The 16,782-nt window shown below is 45.2% G+C and overlaps 1 protein-coding gene across 1 annotated transcript; it reads left to right on the forward strand.

Moving 5' to 3' along the window:
- Positions 1-11,917: 11,917 nt before the first annotated feature.
- Positions 11,918-12,567, forward strand: LOC124656986. Its single transcript, XM_047195630.1, has one exon. The coding sequence runs from the start codon at positions 12,052-12,054 to the stop codon at positions 12,565-12,567; it is 516 nt and encodes a 171-aa protein (XP_047051586.1). The 5' UTR covers positions 11,918-12,051.
- Positions 12,568-16,782: the final 4,215 nt, after the last annotated feature.

A 16,782-nucleotide genomic window follows, 5' to 3' on the forward strand; every position in this document is an offset into this window, starting at 1 on the left:
CATGTATGCCATGCTATGTACAAGACCGGATATAGCACATGCCGTTAGTTTGACTAGCGGATATCAAAGTGATCCAGGGATAGAACACTCGGACAGCGGTCAAGAATATCCTGAAGTACTTGAAAAGAACTAAGGATATGTTTCTTTGTTATGGAGGTGACCAAGAGCTCGTTGTAACAAGTTACACCGATGCAAGTTGGAACACCGATCCCGATGACTCTAAGTCACAATCCGGGTACGTGTTTATATTGAATGGTGCTGCAAGTAAGCTGGGCAAGCTCGAAGCAAGGTGCACGGTGGCGAAATCCTCAACGTAATCGGAGTACATAGCGGCTTCAGAGGCTTCATCAGAAGCGGTATGGATGAAGAGGTTCATTGTAGAGCTCGGTGTGGTTCCTAGTGCATTGGACCCATTAGTCATCTACTGTGACAACATGGGTGCCATCGCTAATGCACAAGAACCAAGGTCACACAAGAGGTCGAAGCATATCAAGCTGCGTTACCACTCGATTCGCGAGTACATCGAAGATGGAGAAGTAAAGATTTGCAAAGTACACACCGATCCGAATGTAGCGGATCCGTTGACTAAAGCTCTCCCTAGGGCAAAGCATGACCAACACCGAATGCCATGGGTGTTAGGTACCTTACAATGTAATCTAGATTATTGACTCTAGTGCAAGTGGGAGATCTGTTGGAGATATGCCCAAGAGGCAATAATAAAAGTGGTTATTATATATCTTTATGTTTATGATAAATGTTTATATACCATGCTATAATTGTATTAACTGAAACATTGATACATGTGTGATATGTAAACAACAAAGAGTCCCTAGTAAGCCTCTTAACTAGCTTGTTGATTAATAGATGATTAGTTTCATAATCATGAACATTGGATGTTATTAATAACAAGGTTATATCATTGTATGAATGATGTAATGGACACACCCAATTAAGCGTAGCATAAGATCACGTCATTAAGTTATTTGCTATAAGCTTTCGATACATAGTTACCTAGTCCTTATGACCATGAGATCATGTAAATCACTTATATCGGAAAGGTACTTTGATTACATCAAACGCCACCGCGTAAATGGGTGGTTATAAAGGTGGGATTAAGTATCCGGAAAGTATGAGTTGAGGCATATGGATCAATAGTGGGATTTGTCCATCCCGATGACGGATAGATATACTCTGGGCCCTCTCGGTGGAATGTCGTCTAATGTCTTGCAAGCATATGAATAAGTTCATAAGAGACCACATACCACGGTACGAGTAAAGAGTACTTGTCAGGAGACGAGGTTGAACAAGTGATACGTCTCCAACGTATCGATAATTTCTTATGTTCCATGCTACTTTATTGATGATACCTACATGTTTTATGCACATTATATGTCGTATTTATGCGTTTTCTGGAACTAACCTATTAACAAGATGCCGAAGTGCCAGTTCCTCGTTTTCTCGCTGTTTTTGGTTTCGAAATCCTAGTAACGAAATATTCTCGGAATTGGACGAAATCAACGCCCGGGTTCCTATTTTTCCACGAAGCTTCCGAACACCCGGGAAGGACCGGAGGGGGGCCACAGGCCCACCGGGAGGGTGGCCGGCGCGGCCTAGGGTTGGCCCGCGCCGCCTGCCCCCCGGCCGCCTCTTCGACCCTCCGAGGCTGCCCTTCCGCCTATATAAAGCCCCCCGCATCGAAAACCCTTACGGAGAAAGCCACGATACGAGAAAAGTTCCAGAGCCGCCGTCATCGCGAAGCCAAGATCTGGGGGACAGGAGTCTCTGTTCCGGCACCCCGCCGGAGCGGGGAAGTGCCCCCGGAAGGCTTCTCCATCGACACCGCTGCCATCTCCACCGCCATCTTCATCACCGCTGCTGCTCCCATGAGGAGGGAGTAGTTCTCCATTGAGGCTCGGGGCTGTACCGGTAGCTATGTGGTTAATCTCTCTCCTATGTACCTCAATACAATGATCTCATGAGCTGCTTTACATGATTGAGATTCATATGAGTTTTGTATCACTACTATCCATGTGCTACTCTAGTGATGTGTTATTAAAGTAGTTTTATTCCTCCCGCATGTGTGCAAAGGTGACAAGTGCGTGCACCGTGTTAGTACTTGGTTTATGCTATGATCATGATCTCTTGTAGATTGCGAAGTTAACTATTGCTATGATAATATTGATGTGATCTATTCCTCCTACATATGCATAAAGGTGACAAGTGTGCATGCTATGCTAGTACTTGGTTTAGTCGTTTTGATCTATCTTACACTTAAGGTTACTTAAACATGAGCATTATTGTGGAGCTTGTTAACTCCGGCATTGAGGGTTCGTGTAATCCTACGCAATGTGTTCATCATCCAACAAGAGTGTAGAGTATGCATTTATCTATTCTGTTATGTGATCAATGTTGAGAGTGTCCACTAGTGAAAGTGTAATCCCTAGGCCTTGTCCCTAAATACCGCTGAGTTACTACTCGCTTGTTTACTTGTTTTACTGCGTTACTACTGCTGCAATACTACCACCATCAACTACACGCCGACAAGCTATTTTCTCGGCACCATTGCTACTGTTCATATATATTCATACCACCCGTATTTCACTATCTCTTCGCCGAACTAGTGCACCTATTTGGTGTGTTGGGGACACAAGAGACTTCTTGCTTTGTGGTTGCAGGGTTGCATGAGAGGGATATCTTTGACCTCTTCCTCCCCGAGTTCGATAAACCTTGGGTGATCCACTTAAGGGAAAACTTGCTGCTCGTTCTACAAACCTCTGCACTTGGAGGCCCAACACCTGTCTACAGGAAAGGAGGGGGAACGTAGACATCAAGCTAATTTTCTGGCGCCGTTGCCGGGGAGGAAAGGTAAAAGGTACTCACACTCCGGATCTCGGCTACTAAGCTATTTTTCCGGCGCCGTTGTAAGTACTCGAAGCTATTTCCTTTAGACTCTGCAATTGCGACATTTGGTTTCTTGTTTACACTAGTTAGGCATAATGGAAAACAACAAAAATATGAGAGATCTTTATGAACTTTATCTTGAATTAGGACATGATGTGTTTGAAGAGAGAATTAAAAAACCCATGGAACTTTATATGCATGATAATGGGAATGTTATTAGTATGAATGCTTTGAACACCATTGTTGCTAATGCTATGGAAAATTCTAAGCTTGGGGAAGCTGGCTTTGATGAGCATGATATTTTTAGTCCCCCAAGCATTGAGGAGAAAATTTACTTTGATGATACTTTGCCTCCTATTTATGATGATTATAATAATAGTAGTCTTTTGTTACCACCTGTTATGGAGGATAAATTTGATTATGATTACAATATACCTCCTATATTTGATAGCTACTTTGTTGAATTTGCTCCCACTACAACTAATAAAATTGATTATGCTTATGCTGGGAGTAGTAATTATTTTATGCATGAGACTCATGATAAGAATGCTTTATGTGATAGTTATATTGTTGAGTTTGCTCATGATGCTACTGAAAGTTATTATGAGAGAGGAAAATATGGTTGTAGAAATTTTCATGTTACTAAAACACCTCTCTATGTGCTGAAATTTTTGAAGCTACACTTGTTTTATCTTCCTATGCTTGTTACTTTGCTCTTCATGAACTTGTTTATTTACAAGATTCCTATGCATAGGAAGCATGTTAGACTTAAATGTGTTTTGAATTTGCCTCTTGATGCTCTCTTTTGCTTCAACTCTTATTTCTTGCGAGTGCATCATTAAAACTGTTGAGCCCATCTTAATGGCTATAAAGAAAGAACTTCTTGGGAGATAACCCATGTGTTTTTTTACTACAGTACTTTGTTTTATATTTGAGTCTTGGAAGTTGTTTACTACTGTAGCAACCTCTCCTTATCATGTTTTTGTGCCAAGTAAAGTTTCTATGTCAAAGTTGATGTTATATTTGGGATCGCTGCGCAGAAACAGCATTGCTGTCTGTCACGAATCTGGGCACAGTTCTCTGTAGAAAATTCGAAAAAATCTGCCAATTTACGAGCGTGATCCTCAGATATGTACGCAACTTTCATTAGTTTTGAGTTTTTCCATTTGAGCAAGTCTGGTGCCATCTTAAAATTCGTCTTTACGGACTGTTCTGTTTTTGACAGATTCTGCCTTTTATTTCGCATTGCCGCTTTTGTTAAGTTGAATGAGTTTCTTTGTTCCATTAACTTTCAGAAGTTATGTGCAATGTCCAGAAGTGTTAAGAATGATTGTGTCACCTCTGAACATGTGAATTTTGATTGTGTACTAACCCTCTAATGAGTTTGCTTGAAGTTTGGTGTGAAGGAAGTTTTCAAGGGTCAATAGAAGAGGGTGATATAATGTGATCGAGAAGAGTGAAAGGTCTAAGCTTGGGGATGCCCCGGTGGTTCATCCCTGCATATTTTAAGAAGACTCAAGCATCTAAGCTTGGGGATGCCCAAGGCATCCCCTTCTTCATCGACAACTTATCGGGTTTCTTCTAGTGAAACTATATTTTTATTCGGTCACATCCTATGTATTTTACTTGGAGCGTCCGTGTGCTTTTATTTTTGTTTTTGTTTTGTTATCTTAGTTCTCTGAATAAGTTCATCCTTGTGTGGGAGAGAGACACGCTCCGCTGGTTCGTATGAACACATGTGTTCTTAGCTCATAATATTCATGGCGAAGTTTCCTCTTCGTTAAATTGTTATATGGTTGGAATTGGAAAATGCTACATGTAGTAATTGGTAAAATGTCTTGGACAATGTGATACCTGGCAATTGTTGTGCTCATGTTTAAGCTCTTGCATCATATACTTTGCACCTATTAGTGAAGAAATACATAGAGCTTGCTAAAATTTGGTTTGCATAATTGGTCTCTCTAAGGTCTAGATAATTTCTAGTATTGAGTTTGAACAACAAGGAAGACGGTGTAGAGTCTTATAATGTTTACAATATGTCTTTTATGTGAGTTTTGCTGCACCGGTTCATCCTTGAGTTTGCTTCAAATAACCTTGCTAGCCTAAACCTTGTATCGAGAGGGAATACTTCTCATGCATCCAAAATCCTTGAGCCAACTACTATGCCATTTGTGTCCACCATACCTACCTACTACATGGTATTTCTCCGCCATTCCAAAGTAAATTGCTTGAGTGCTACCTTTAAATAATTCAAAATTTATCACCTCTTATTTGTGTCAATGTTTTATAGCTCATGAGGAAGTATGTGGTGTTTTATCTTTCGATCTTGTCATTTACTTTTGACAGACTTTCACAATGGACTAGTGGCTTCATCCGCTTATCCAATAATTTTGCAAAAAGAGCTGGCAATGAGGTTCCCAGCCTCAATTAATTAACTTGCATTAATAATTCTCTTCACATGTTTTGCTCTGATCTATCAGTAAGCAACTTAAATTTGCAAATAGACACTCCTCCATGGTATGTGAATGAAGGCACCCGAGGATTCGGTTAGCCATGGCTTGTGTAAGCAAAAGGTTGGGAGGAGTGTCATCCATAAATAAAGAAAAACTAAACTAAAGTACATGTGTAAACAAAAGAGAAGAGGGATGATCTACCTTGCTCGGTAGAGATAACGTCCTTCATGGGAGCCGCTCTTGAAAGTCCGGTTGATGAGGTAGTTAGAGTGCCCACTACCATTCGTTGACAACAACAAACACCTCTCAAAATTTTACTTTTATGCTCTCTTTATGTTTTCAAAACCAAAGCTCTAGCACAAATATAGCAATCGATGCTTTCCTCTTTGAAGGACCTTTCTTTTACTTTTATTGTTGAGTCAGTTTACCTATCTCTTTCCACCTTAAGAAGCAAACACTTGTGTGAACTGTGCATTGATTCTTACATACTTGCTTATTGCATTTGTTATATTACTCTATGTTGACAATTATCCATGAGATATACATGTTACAAGTTGAAAGCAACCGCTGAAACTTAATCTTCCATTGTGTTGCTTCAATACCTCTACTTTGAATTATTGCTTTATGAGTTAACTTTTATGCAAGACTTATTGATGCTTGTCTTGAAGTACTATTCATGAAAAGTCTTTGCTTTATGATTCAGTTGTTTACTCATGTCATTACCATTGTTTTGATCGCTGCATTCATTACATATGTTTATAGTATGATCAAGGTTATGATAGCATGTCACTTAAGAAATTATCTTTGTTATCGTTTTACCTGCTCGGGACGAGCAGAACTAAGCTTGGGGATGCTGATACGTCTCCAACGTATCGATAATTTCTTATGTTCCATGCTACTTTATTGATGATACCTACATGTTTTATGCACATTATATGTCGTATTTATGCGTTTTCTGGAACTAACCTATTAACAAGATGCCGAAGTGCCGGTTCTCGTTTCTGCTGTTTTTGGTTTCGTAAATCCTAGTAACGAAATATTCTCGGAATTGGACGAAATCAACGCCTGGGTTCCTATTTTGCCACGAAGCTTCCAGAACACCCGGGAAGGACCAGAGGGGGGCCACAGGCCCACCAGGAGGGTGGCCGGCGCGGCCTAGGGTTGGCCCGCGCCGCCTTACCCCCTGGCCGCCTCTTCGACCCTCCGAGGCTGCCCTTCCGCCTATATAAAGCCCCTGCATCGAAAACCCTTACGGAGAAAGCCACGATACGAGAAAAGTTCCAGAGCCGCCGTCATCGCGAAGCCAAGATCTGGGGGACAGGAGTCTCTGTTCCGGCACCCTGCCGGAGCGGGGAAGTGCCCCGGAAGGCTTCTCCATCGACACCGCTGCCATCTCCACCGCCATCTTCATCACCGCTGCTGCTCCCATGAGGAGGAGTAGTTCTCCATTGAGGCTCGGGGCTGTACCGGTAGCTATGTGGTTAATCTCTCTCCTATGTACCTCAATACAATGATCTCATGAGCTGCTTTACATGATTGAGATTCATATGAGTTTTGTATCACTACTATCCATGTGCTACTCTAGTGATGTGTTATTAAAGTAGTTTTATTCCTCCTGCATGTGTGCAAAGGTGACAGTGCGTGCACCGTGTTAGTACTTGGTTTATGCTATGATCATGATCTCTTGTAGATTGCGAAGTTAACTATTGCTATGATAATATTGATGTGATCTATTCCTCCTACATATGCATAAAGGTGACAGTGTGCATGCTATGCTAGTACTTGGTTTAGTCGTTTTGATCTATCTTACACTTAAGGTTACTTAAACATGAGCATTATTGTGGAGCTTGTTAACTCCGGCATTGAGGGTTCGTGTAATCCTACGCAATGTGTTCATCATCCAACAAGAGTGTAGAGTATGCATTTATCTATTCTGTTATGTGATCAATGTTGAGAGTGTCCACTAGTGAAAGTGTAATCCCTAGGCCTTGTCCCTAAATACTCGCTGAGTTACTACTTGCTTGTTTACTCGTTTCTATCTGCGTTACTACTGCTGCAATACTACCACCATCAACTACACGCCTGACAAGCTATTTTCCGGCACCATTGCTACTTGTTCATATATATTCATACCACCTGTATTTCACTATCTCTTCGCCGAACTAGTGCACCTATTTGGTGTGTTGGGGACACAAGAGACTTCTTGCTTTGTGGTTGCGGGGTTGCATGAGAGGGATATCTTTGACCTCTTCCTCCCTGAGTTCGATAAACCTTGGGTGATCCACTTAAGGGAAAACTTGCTGCTGTTCTACAAACCTCTGCACTTGGAGGCCCAACACTGTCTACAGGAAAGGAGGGGGAACGTAGACATCAACAAGGTATAGTGTGATACCGATGATCAAACCTCGGACAAGTAAAATATCGCGTGACAAAGGGAATTGGTATCGTATGTGAATGGTTCATTCGATCACTAAAGTCATCGTTGAATATGTGGGAGCCATTATGGATCTCCGGATCCCGCTATTGGTTATTGGTCGGAGTGAGTACTCAACCATGTCCGCATAGTTCGCGAACCGTAGGGTGACACACTTAAAGTTGGATGTTGAAATGGTAGTACTTGAATATGGAATGAAGTTGGAATATTTGTTCGGAGTCCCGGATGTGATCCCGGACATCACGAGGAGTTCCGGAATGGTCCGGAGAATAAGATTCATATATAGGATGTCATTTTATGTGAATAAAATGATGCGGAAGATTCTATGGAAGGTTCTAGAAGGTTCTAGAAAAGTCCGGAAGAAAACCACCAAGGAAGGTGGAGTCCACATGGGACTCCACCTCCATGGCCGGCCAACCCTAGTGGGGGAGGAGTCCCAAGTGGACTCCCCCTTAGGGGGCCGGCCACCCCCCCTATGGAAGGTGGAATTCCCACCTCTAGTGGGAGGGAAGGTTTCCCACCATATGGAAGGTTTTGGGTTCGGGTCTTATTCGAAGACTTGTAGTCCAACACTTGGGGCTTCCACCTATATATAGAGGGCCAAGGGGAGGGGGCCGGCCACCCCAAGACCACAAGCCGGCCGCCCCCATAGAGTGGCCGGCCACCCCCTCCCAAACCCTAGCTTTGCTCCTCCACTTCATATTGCCCGCATAGCTTAGCGAAGCTCCGCCGGACTTCTACACCGCCACCGACACCACGCCGTCGTGCTGTCGGATTCAAGAGGAGCTACTACTTCCGCTGCCCGCCGGAACGGGGAGGTGGACGTTGTCTTCATCAACAACCGAACGTGTGACCGAGTACGGAGGTGCTGCCCGTTCGTGGCGCCGGAACCGATCGTGATCAAGATCTTCTACGCGCTTTTGCAAGCGGCAAGTGAACGTCTACCGCAGCAACAAGAGCCTCCTCTTGTAGGCTTTGGAATCTCTTCAAGGGTGAGTCTCGACAATCCCCTCGTTGCTACCGTCTTCTAGATTGCATCTTGGCTTGGATTGCGTGTTCGCCGTAGGAAATTTTTTGTTTTCTATGCTACGTTATCCTACAGAAATCGATGGTGCCCATGTGATAAAATGGGTAGCATAAGCTCATTCTTCAGCATACATGTGAAGAAAGCACTATACCAGCCAGAATGTGTTGCTTGGTGTGGATTTTGATATAAAGTTCACATATGTGTTAGCTGGTTGTGAAGGGTTTGCTCATGATGCAAGCATTCTTACTGATAGCATCTCCATGGTTGGTAGGTTAAACATCCCTGATTGTAAATTTTACCTCTGAGATGATGAATATTAATGCTGACCTGAGATTCTGCCACACTTTGGTACACCTTCGGTGAACTCCCCTTTTGATTACCACTGGATTGCAATGACTAACCGTCATTCTTAGTAGATGGGGACTACACTGATGATCTGACATTCGTGTTAGCTAGGGACTAGATTCACTTAAGCACCCATAGTAGCTATGTATGAACTCATGAATTGATGTATGCTTGTGTGCGATGGTGGTGTAGTATGGTAATGTCACCAGTAGAGAGAATATGTGATCCAGCGCAATTGTTGTCTGGATGCTAGCAAATAGCCAAGTTTCATTGCTATAGCCATTTGGGCTTGCTTGGAGCCAACCAATCACCAAGACACTTTTGGCCCTAGCTAGTGATTCAACCCGGGCTGGCAAACGAAGTGGTGAACATGGCCCAGAGCTCGTTTTGGATGGCCTATGCCCCCGGGCCTGCCCCTCCCCCCAGAACCACCAAAATGGAGGCATTGTACCAAACACGCCCTAGACAATAATTATAAACAAAAAATTTGGTCAAAATTAACCATCGCCTATTCACCCCTTCTCTACTCGGGGTGAAGTGGCATTTCGACATCTATCCATGAATGACATGATATTTAACAAAAAAAAAATATTCCCTCCGATCCATAATATGCATCGTGGCTTTATTTCAATAAACCCTAAACCCTGGAAATTTGGACTAAAAGCCACGCCACTTATTATGGATAGATTTTTTTTTGATCCATACAAGTTTTGTAATTATGTACACAATCATACTTGATCTACTCTTCTGAATCTGGAGGATACACTGAAGGAAATATGCCCTAGAGGCAATAATAAAGTTGTATTATTCTATATTTCATGTTTCATAATTAAGTTTATAATTGTGTGCTATAATTGTATTAGTTTCGGATATTCATGGTATTGGTGGAAAACCCCAATACATGTGTGGAATTATAAGCACCATAAATATATCCCTAGTCTAGTCTCGCCTCGAAGACTAGTTCATATACCACTAACAGTTTTGATTTATTAACTATAGGGGAAATGTAAAGTGTTATAATGTTGTTGGTGATATGAGAGAACAACATTGTTACTAGAACAATGGTGTTGGATAGACCCAAATTGATATACCGTCAAACACATCATTAATATTGTTATCGGTAGTTTCTCATAACTAGTATTAGCGTTACTAAGATCGTTAGACCATAAGACATATACGGACCTGGATACAACCTTTATGTCACGAGATCATCAAACATTACCTCATGACTAAGTAACAATAAAGATGATCTTTGATCATACTAGATACTATATTGTAGCTCCCTATGAAGTAGTTATGTGAATTGCTACTCCCACGATGGAGAGATACACTCTGGCCACCCACTCAAGTATCATGGCCTTCATTATCGTTTGACCGGAGGATAACATTATAGTTTCACTTTGGGCTATGTAAACTATCGAGAAGCAATATGATGGATATCGAATAGTAATACAGAATGTTTAGACGACTGAGACCTTCGTGTTATATGTGGGGAGTGATTCAGTGATCAAGAGTTCGACATCAATCATTGTAACAGAATGTTATTCCGGCCATGTACACATAAATCTAGGGATGGCACCCGCAGGATATGTGTACGAGTAGAGTACATACCCGTACCCGTTGCCTTCAATCTTACACGTCACCCATACCCATATCCACTGGCGGAGCTACTCAGGGGCCGAACCGGCCCGTGGCCCGCCCAACATTTGTCCAAAAACATCTATATCTAAGCAAGATCGATGGCCCAGTTCATTAACAATAGCAGCTCAACGTAGCTAACTAGCAAGCAAGCCGACAATCACACAGGAGCACCGAGAGCTCCTAGGTACTCAGCTGAAAGCCCACGTTGCTTTGACTTTGACTGCTTGTTCTTTTTCTCTGACAAAATTACTGTCGTTCCTATTTAGGTGACCGATGTGGATCAAGATGTGGCTTTGATGATCTTCTTAGGATAGGCTCTGATAGGCTCTTTTATATTGTAGTTGTAATCTTGGTCGTGGCTGTCTTTGCGAAAATGTCCAGCTTTTAGTTCAAATAAATAAAAGCAATATTGCTTGTTGTAGGACTAGCCTGGTTCGCAGCGAGTTATAGTCGTCTTGTAATCAAAATTCTGCCTTCTATAAAAATACGGTACGCCTTCAGCGTATTCTCGAAGAAGAAAAAAACATCACATTTTCAACTAAAATAAATGTATATTTAACTTTTTTTCCTGCAAACATTAGCATATTATAATCAATCCTTATTAAGAAAAGTTCATGTCATTAAAGATCCTTTGTTTTTGAAAAATATATCCTTCCGAATTGCTCTATTGACAGTACCACGATATGAACAAAAAAGATTCTCTCCCTCTGTGGAAACATTCAGTTCTAGGCTGCAAATAAAAAAAATCTCCAAATGGAGCTTAATACTTCCTAATTGGGCATTTTTTTCTTGCAAGGAACATGAACATGCATATTCATCGTTTAAGAATCAATCCATGTAGATGGAGGGGAGGTATTTTTTTTGTGTGTGTATGGAGGGGAGGTATCTAATGCCAAAAAAATAAATAAAGGGGAGGAATCCATGCCGGCGCCCGGCCGGCCGGCCTTATCCCGACGCGGCCCGAGGAACAACGGACTCGTGTCGAGCTGGCCCAACCCGCCCCAGCACTTCGTACTTTCCCGAAAAAACAAACCCGAGGTAGTAAAGAAATGAAAGAGGACGAGCACCACCTGTAAAAGTTCTCACGAAAAAAAAAGGAGATGAGCAGAAGAGAGAGCAAAGAAGCGATTCGGCATCCCAGCCAGGCTTGCCTTCCCCGAGCAGGCAAGTAAACCCAGAGCACATCCCACCGGCAAAGCCCCCAAATCAGCACCGCGGAATCGAGCGGACCAAGAATCCGAGCTCAACCCATGGCGGATCAGGACGCGGCCGAGCCGGGCCCGCCGGCGTGGCCCCCCTGGACGTCCCTCCTGCTCCGGGCCATGAGCAAGCGCCGGACCTGGGCGGCGCTCTTCCTGGCCGTCTACGCCGGGCTGCTCTCCTCCTCCTGGAGCCTGCTGGGGTCCGTGCGCGCCTGGTACTACACGGCCGCCGCCGCGGCCCCGGCCGGGGTGTGGCCGGCCGCGCTGTACGCGTCCGTGATGTACGGCGCCGTGTTCGGGCTGCTGTCCATGGGCGCCGCGCTGGCCGTCGCGGCGCCCGCCATGCTCGTCACCTGGATCACCGTGCTCGTGCTGCTCGCCTTCGCCGGGAAACCCAGGCGGTCGCTGGTCGCCGAGGGCCGCCGCGCCACCGCCGACATCGCGCGCCTCGCGCTCCGCGTGCTGCTCTGCGAGGGCAACGCCGTCGCCGCCGTCTGCGCCGCCGCCAGCTTCGCCGCGCTCCTCTTCGGCCGCCGCGACGACGGCGGCGGCGCCCGCGGCTGATCTGACGCGCGCGCGCTCCCCGTCCCCTTCTTCTTTCCCACTGTCTTTTTTTTTCCATCCCCCCTGCAGCGTTGTATACCAGGATTTGGGGGTTTACTTCATTTTTTGAGAAATTGAAGTTCTTCTGTTTGTAGAGCTTGTGTTGTCAGTAACTGATAGTGCTAGCAGTGATCTTGTGAGTTGTGATTGTAAGCAGGAGCCTGGTTCGCGGCGAGGTCGCTGCCGCTGCTCCGCTTGCGCCATTTCCACGAGTCGTCCGGCGTGCTGGGCAGCTACGGTACGGCTGGCGACGGCATAGCCCGAACGGCCACCCATGTCGCCGGCGACGCCACGGTCGCCGCACGGCTCGTGTGGAAACTCTTCACCGAGAAGAACACCTCGCTCTCGCCTCCAACTCTTCCCTCTCCTCATCCTCCTCCACCAGGACACCCTTCTGAGCACTCCTCGAATCGAGTGGAGTGAACGACCAGACAAAGGAGCTCCGGAGTCCACGCTGCACCTGGACAACCGCTTCTCCGTCTCCCGGTTCGTCATCTCGTTCAGTATCACTTGCACGTGCGGTACCATCAACGCAAAAAAGGAAAACACATGATGCTCGAACTACTTCAAACCCTAGCCCTCTACTCGTCATCGTCCGGTTGCCGGGTCATGTCGACGAACACGGGCATCTCCCATGGCCAGCTGAGCGCCGAAACAACTTCGTCCTCACACAAGTCTGCCAGCATTACCGCACTGGCGTAGCTGGGCTGTGGCCGTGGTGCCTCCGGCAGTTGTGACACGAGGAGTGCGATCCTCCCTCCTCATCGTTGATGTCGTCCGGCTGGATTGGGAGCTGGTCCACAGTTTCCTCCTCCTTGACTACCTCGGCCAGGTAGGCGAGGTAGCCTAGATAGTCGTCCATGTCATCCCGGGTTTCCTTGCACGAGATGTCCTTGCCGGAGAAGAGCTCCCTCTCGGGCTTTGGCGGCTCCTCCCGTGGCCACGGCGACACTTCTTCAGCTTGGACAAGGAGGCCTGACTTCGTCGTCCTTCTTTGGCATCCTCCATGGAAACGATATTTCCCCATGGCGCCTTCTGAAAGTTTCTTATGGATAGGAAGTTCTTGGGCAAAAGTGGCATTGGGGCGCTGCCGATGATCCACGATTAAAAAGGACCGCCAGTGGGTGGGCTTCTAGTTTCTGACACGGGTCTCATACCGCCGACAATTAATTGTCGTGCCCGGTGTAGAAGCCCAACCGAGGGCGAAGTCGAAGCATGCTGGTTCGCATAACGCAGTTTAGGCCACGTTCCACTGCCATGCGGGCCAGAGCAGAAGGGAGCGGTCACACGCCGCGTCCCCGCAACGTCCGTGCGGACACACTCACGACGAAAATTTGGGTATTGTTTGCGTCTCGTCCGACAACCCGATCACTATGCGCCGGACTGCTGAGTTGGAGTGCAGGCCCATTTTTTTACTGCGCTTTTTCTATGAGCAGCTTCGAGATGGTGATCCGGCGGGTTTTGTGACAAAATTGGGATTAGTTCAGCAGTGCAAGCCGTCAGGATGCAGCCATTTAAAAAAACAAAATTTCACTTAAAGGAAAAAAGAGAAGTTCAAAAAGAAGCTGAATTGACCATGGCCCATTAGTTGATACAACCCATAATGCCTAAGCTGCTCCCGATCGGGGGCTTCCTCGACCTCGCTCGGGGGTTTCTCTGTCTCAGCTCTGAAATCCGTACTTTCCGATTCGGTAATTCCCAAATCAAGTCTCAAACTCGGCGGCCGGCGGCGGGAGAGGAAGTCAGGAAGCCGTGAGGAAACAGAGGTAAGCGGGCGAGCCCGCGCGGAGGCGTTGAGAACTTTGGGCGGTTCGAGGCGTCGAGCACGCGGACGAGCGGCGCCTGGCATCGGGACGGCGGCAGCGACGCAGCGGGCACCAAGGTTGGGTGAGCACCAGCTGAGCAGGAGAAGCAGCATGCCGGCGGCCGGCCTAGCCTAGGTAAGAGTAAGAATCGGCATCACAATCACATTGAGCAGGAGCAGCACTGCACTAGTTTTTTTTAATCCTCTACACTGTTCTGTACTGTTAGGTGTTAGCCTGTTGGGTATTTGCAAAATTGCAATATGCTCTGGTTTTTCACTCTAGTTAGATGTTTACCTTTGTTATAGAATCATCAAAAATAAAGAGAAAACAGTGCTAAGATTGTGTATTATATGTGATCCCGGAAAGAAAATTAAGTGTGGCACACCCACAAAATTTTCCTATCTCCGCCACTTGCAGTAGTTAGTGGCCGGGAGCCTGGGCTGGTGGTACTTGCGCCAAGCAAGGCATTGCCCCGATTAAGGTTAACAGCAAGAGTTCAATCGATCGATTTGCTGCGCAACGCTCACACGATCGGTGATGGATGGAGCCGTCTGTAGCGTATAAATAGGATCTTGTCCTGTGGCCATGCCGGCCAATGGGTTTGATTTTAGCCTAGACGCGCATGAAAAATGCTGTGTGTAGCTGGAGAGTTCATAATCCTTTGGGTTCAAGGCTAAGTAACAGCCTGCCTGGAAATTCAAGGCTAAGTAACTGTTGGAGTTTATTACTCTGTGTTGATCCTTTAGAAGCTGAAGTTCGGGCCTGCCTGGACGGATTGGAGTTATCTCTTCAATACAGCCATCTACCAATAGTCATCGAGTCGGATTGCCTTCAGCTTATATCGACTGTTCAGGAAAACCAACCAGATAGGTCGCTTCTTATGCATTTATTTTCGGAGATTAAAAGGCTTTCTAGTCTAGATCGTGTGTGCAAGTTTGTAAAAGTGGATCGCTCGCAGGTTAGGGTTAGCCACTGCCTTGCAAATTTTGCAAGAGCAGAGTACCAATCTAATGTATGGCTCGGTTCAGGTCCTGAAAGCATGATTCGGGAACTGGATTTGGAGCGTCTTGTAACCCTTTCTGTGTAATGAAATCCTCTTTACCCGCAAAAAAAAAAGGCTAAGTAACAGCCGAATCATTCGAGCTTGACAGTCCACGCCGAGAGTTTTAATCTGGATAGTACAACCATCATATTAGTCTACTGAAAAATGGCGTGTTTAGTTCCAAGAAGGACGGAAATTTTGTCAATGCGTCTTCACTAGGTTCCTTCACCAAGCAAAAACAGAGGGAGTGCTAGTTATGAAAGGGCACATAGCAATCTCGATCATTGATGTGTTTGGTGGGGTGTACTGAAGCTGAAGCGGAAGAGTTCATTGAAACGATACTACATGCACAAAAAAAAACTCAACTAATACACCTTATTGAACAATCTCTCCTTACCAGTTATCTAAGTACACAGTCGATAGCCCATAAAAATGCACTTGTTAAAAGAAAACAGCACTGCCACAAAGATTATCTCTTATTTCAGTCGAAACATCGATTTATATATAACCATATGATATTACAGCACTATACCAGACTTGCACCTACAGCATTAAACACGTCTAATAGCACTATTATTCAATGATCCCCTCTTCTTGACAACTCTAGTTTGCAGACGCTGAATCTCACAGGTCTGGATGTAGCAGTGGTAAGGAGGTAACAGGGACTTCCATGCAAGGATCTTAAATTTTCTACCCAGGTATGGAGGTTTGACGCCTCCATAAATCAGATTTTGCACTGTTATCTCCGGAAGCTCCTCTTGAGAAGAGCATGTTTGGGACAGACCAGAAATAAAAACATCATCACCAGTACTACCCAGTCTTCGAACATATGCATGTTTTCTTCCTTCCAATAGATCACAAGGGTGCTCACCAAACATAGATACATATTTCTCTGCGGTCGCTCTCACGAATTTCAGAATCTTGCACCAATACTGGATGCTAAAATTAGCTTGAAGTACGCGAGCCATGATGTTTGCAGCAACCAGACATCCATTCAGCATCTTTGATATCTCCATTGCCAAATATGTTAGTTTCGGGTGCATGGCAGGGTCAGTGCATCCAAACGTAATCACCTTGAAGAAATACCAGTACACCTCAAGAGGCAGACGCTTCAGAGTTATAGTCTGCGTTGTCCCAAGCTTTGTGATCTTGTCAGATCGGCTCGTGATTATGATCTTACTACCACTTGTAGTGCAACTTGTACAGAGAGAATACAGCCTTTCCCACAGATTATCGTCGATTTCCCCAACTACCTCAAAAACAATCAACAGTTTCCTGGTCTGCGCGTGTCTCATTGTACACCTGTCCGTCAAAATGGCCATATCTTCA

Source organism: Lolium rigidum, chromosome 5, assembly GCF_022539505.1.
Source record: "Lolium rigidum isolate FL_2022 chromosome 5, APGP_CSIRO_Lrig_0.1, whole genome shotgun sequence".
Lineage (NCBI taxonomy): Eukaryota > Viridiplantae > Streptophyta > Magnoliopsida > Poales > Poaceae > Lolium > Lolium rigidum.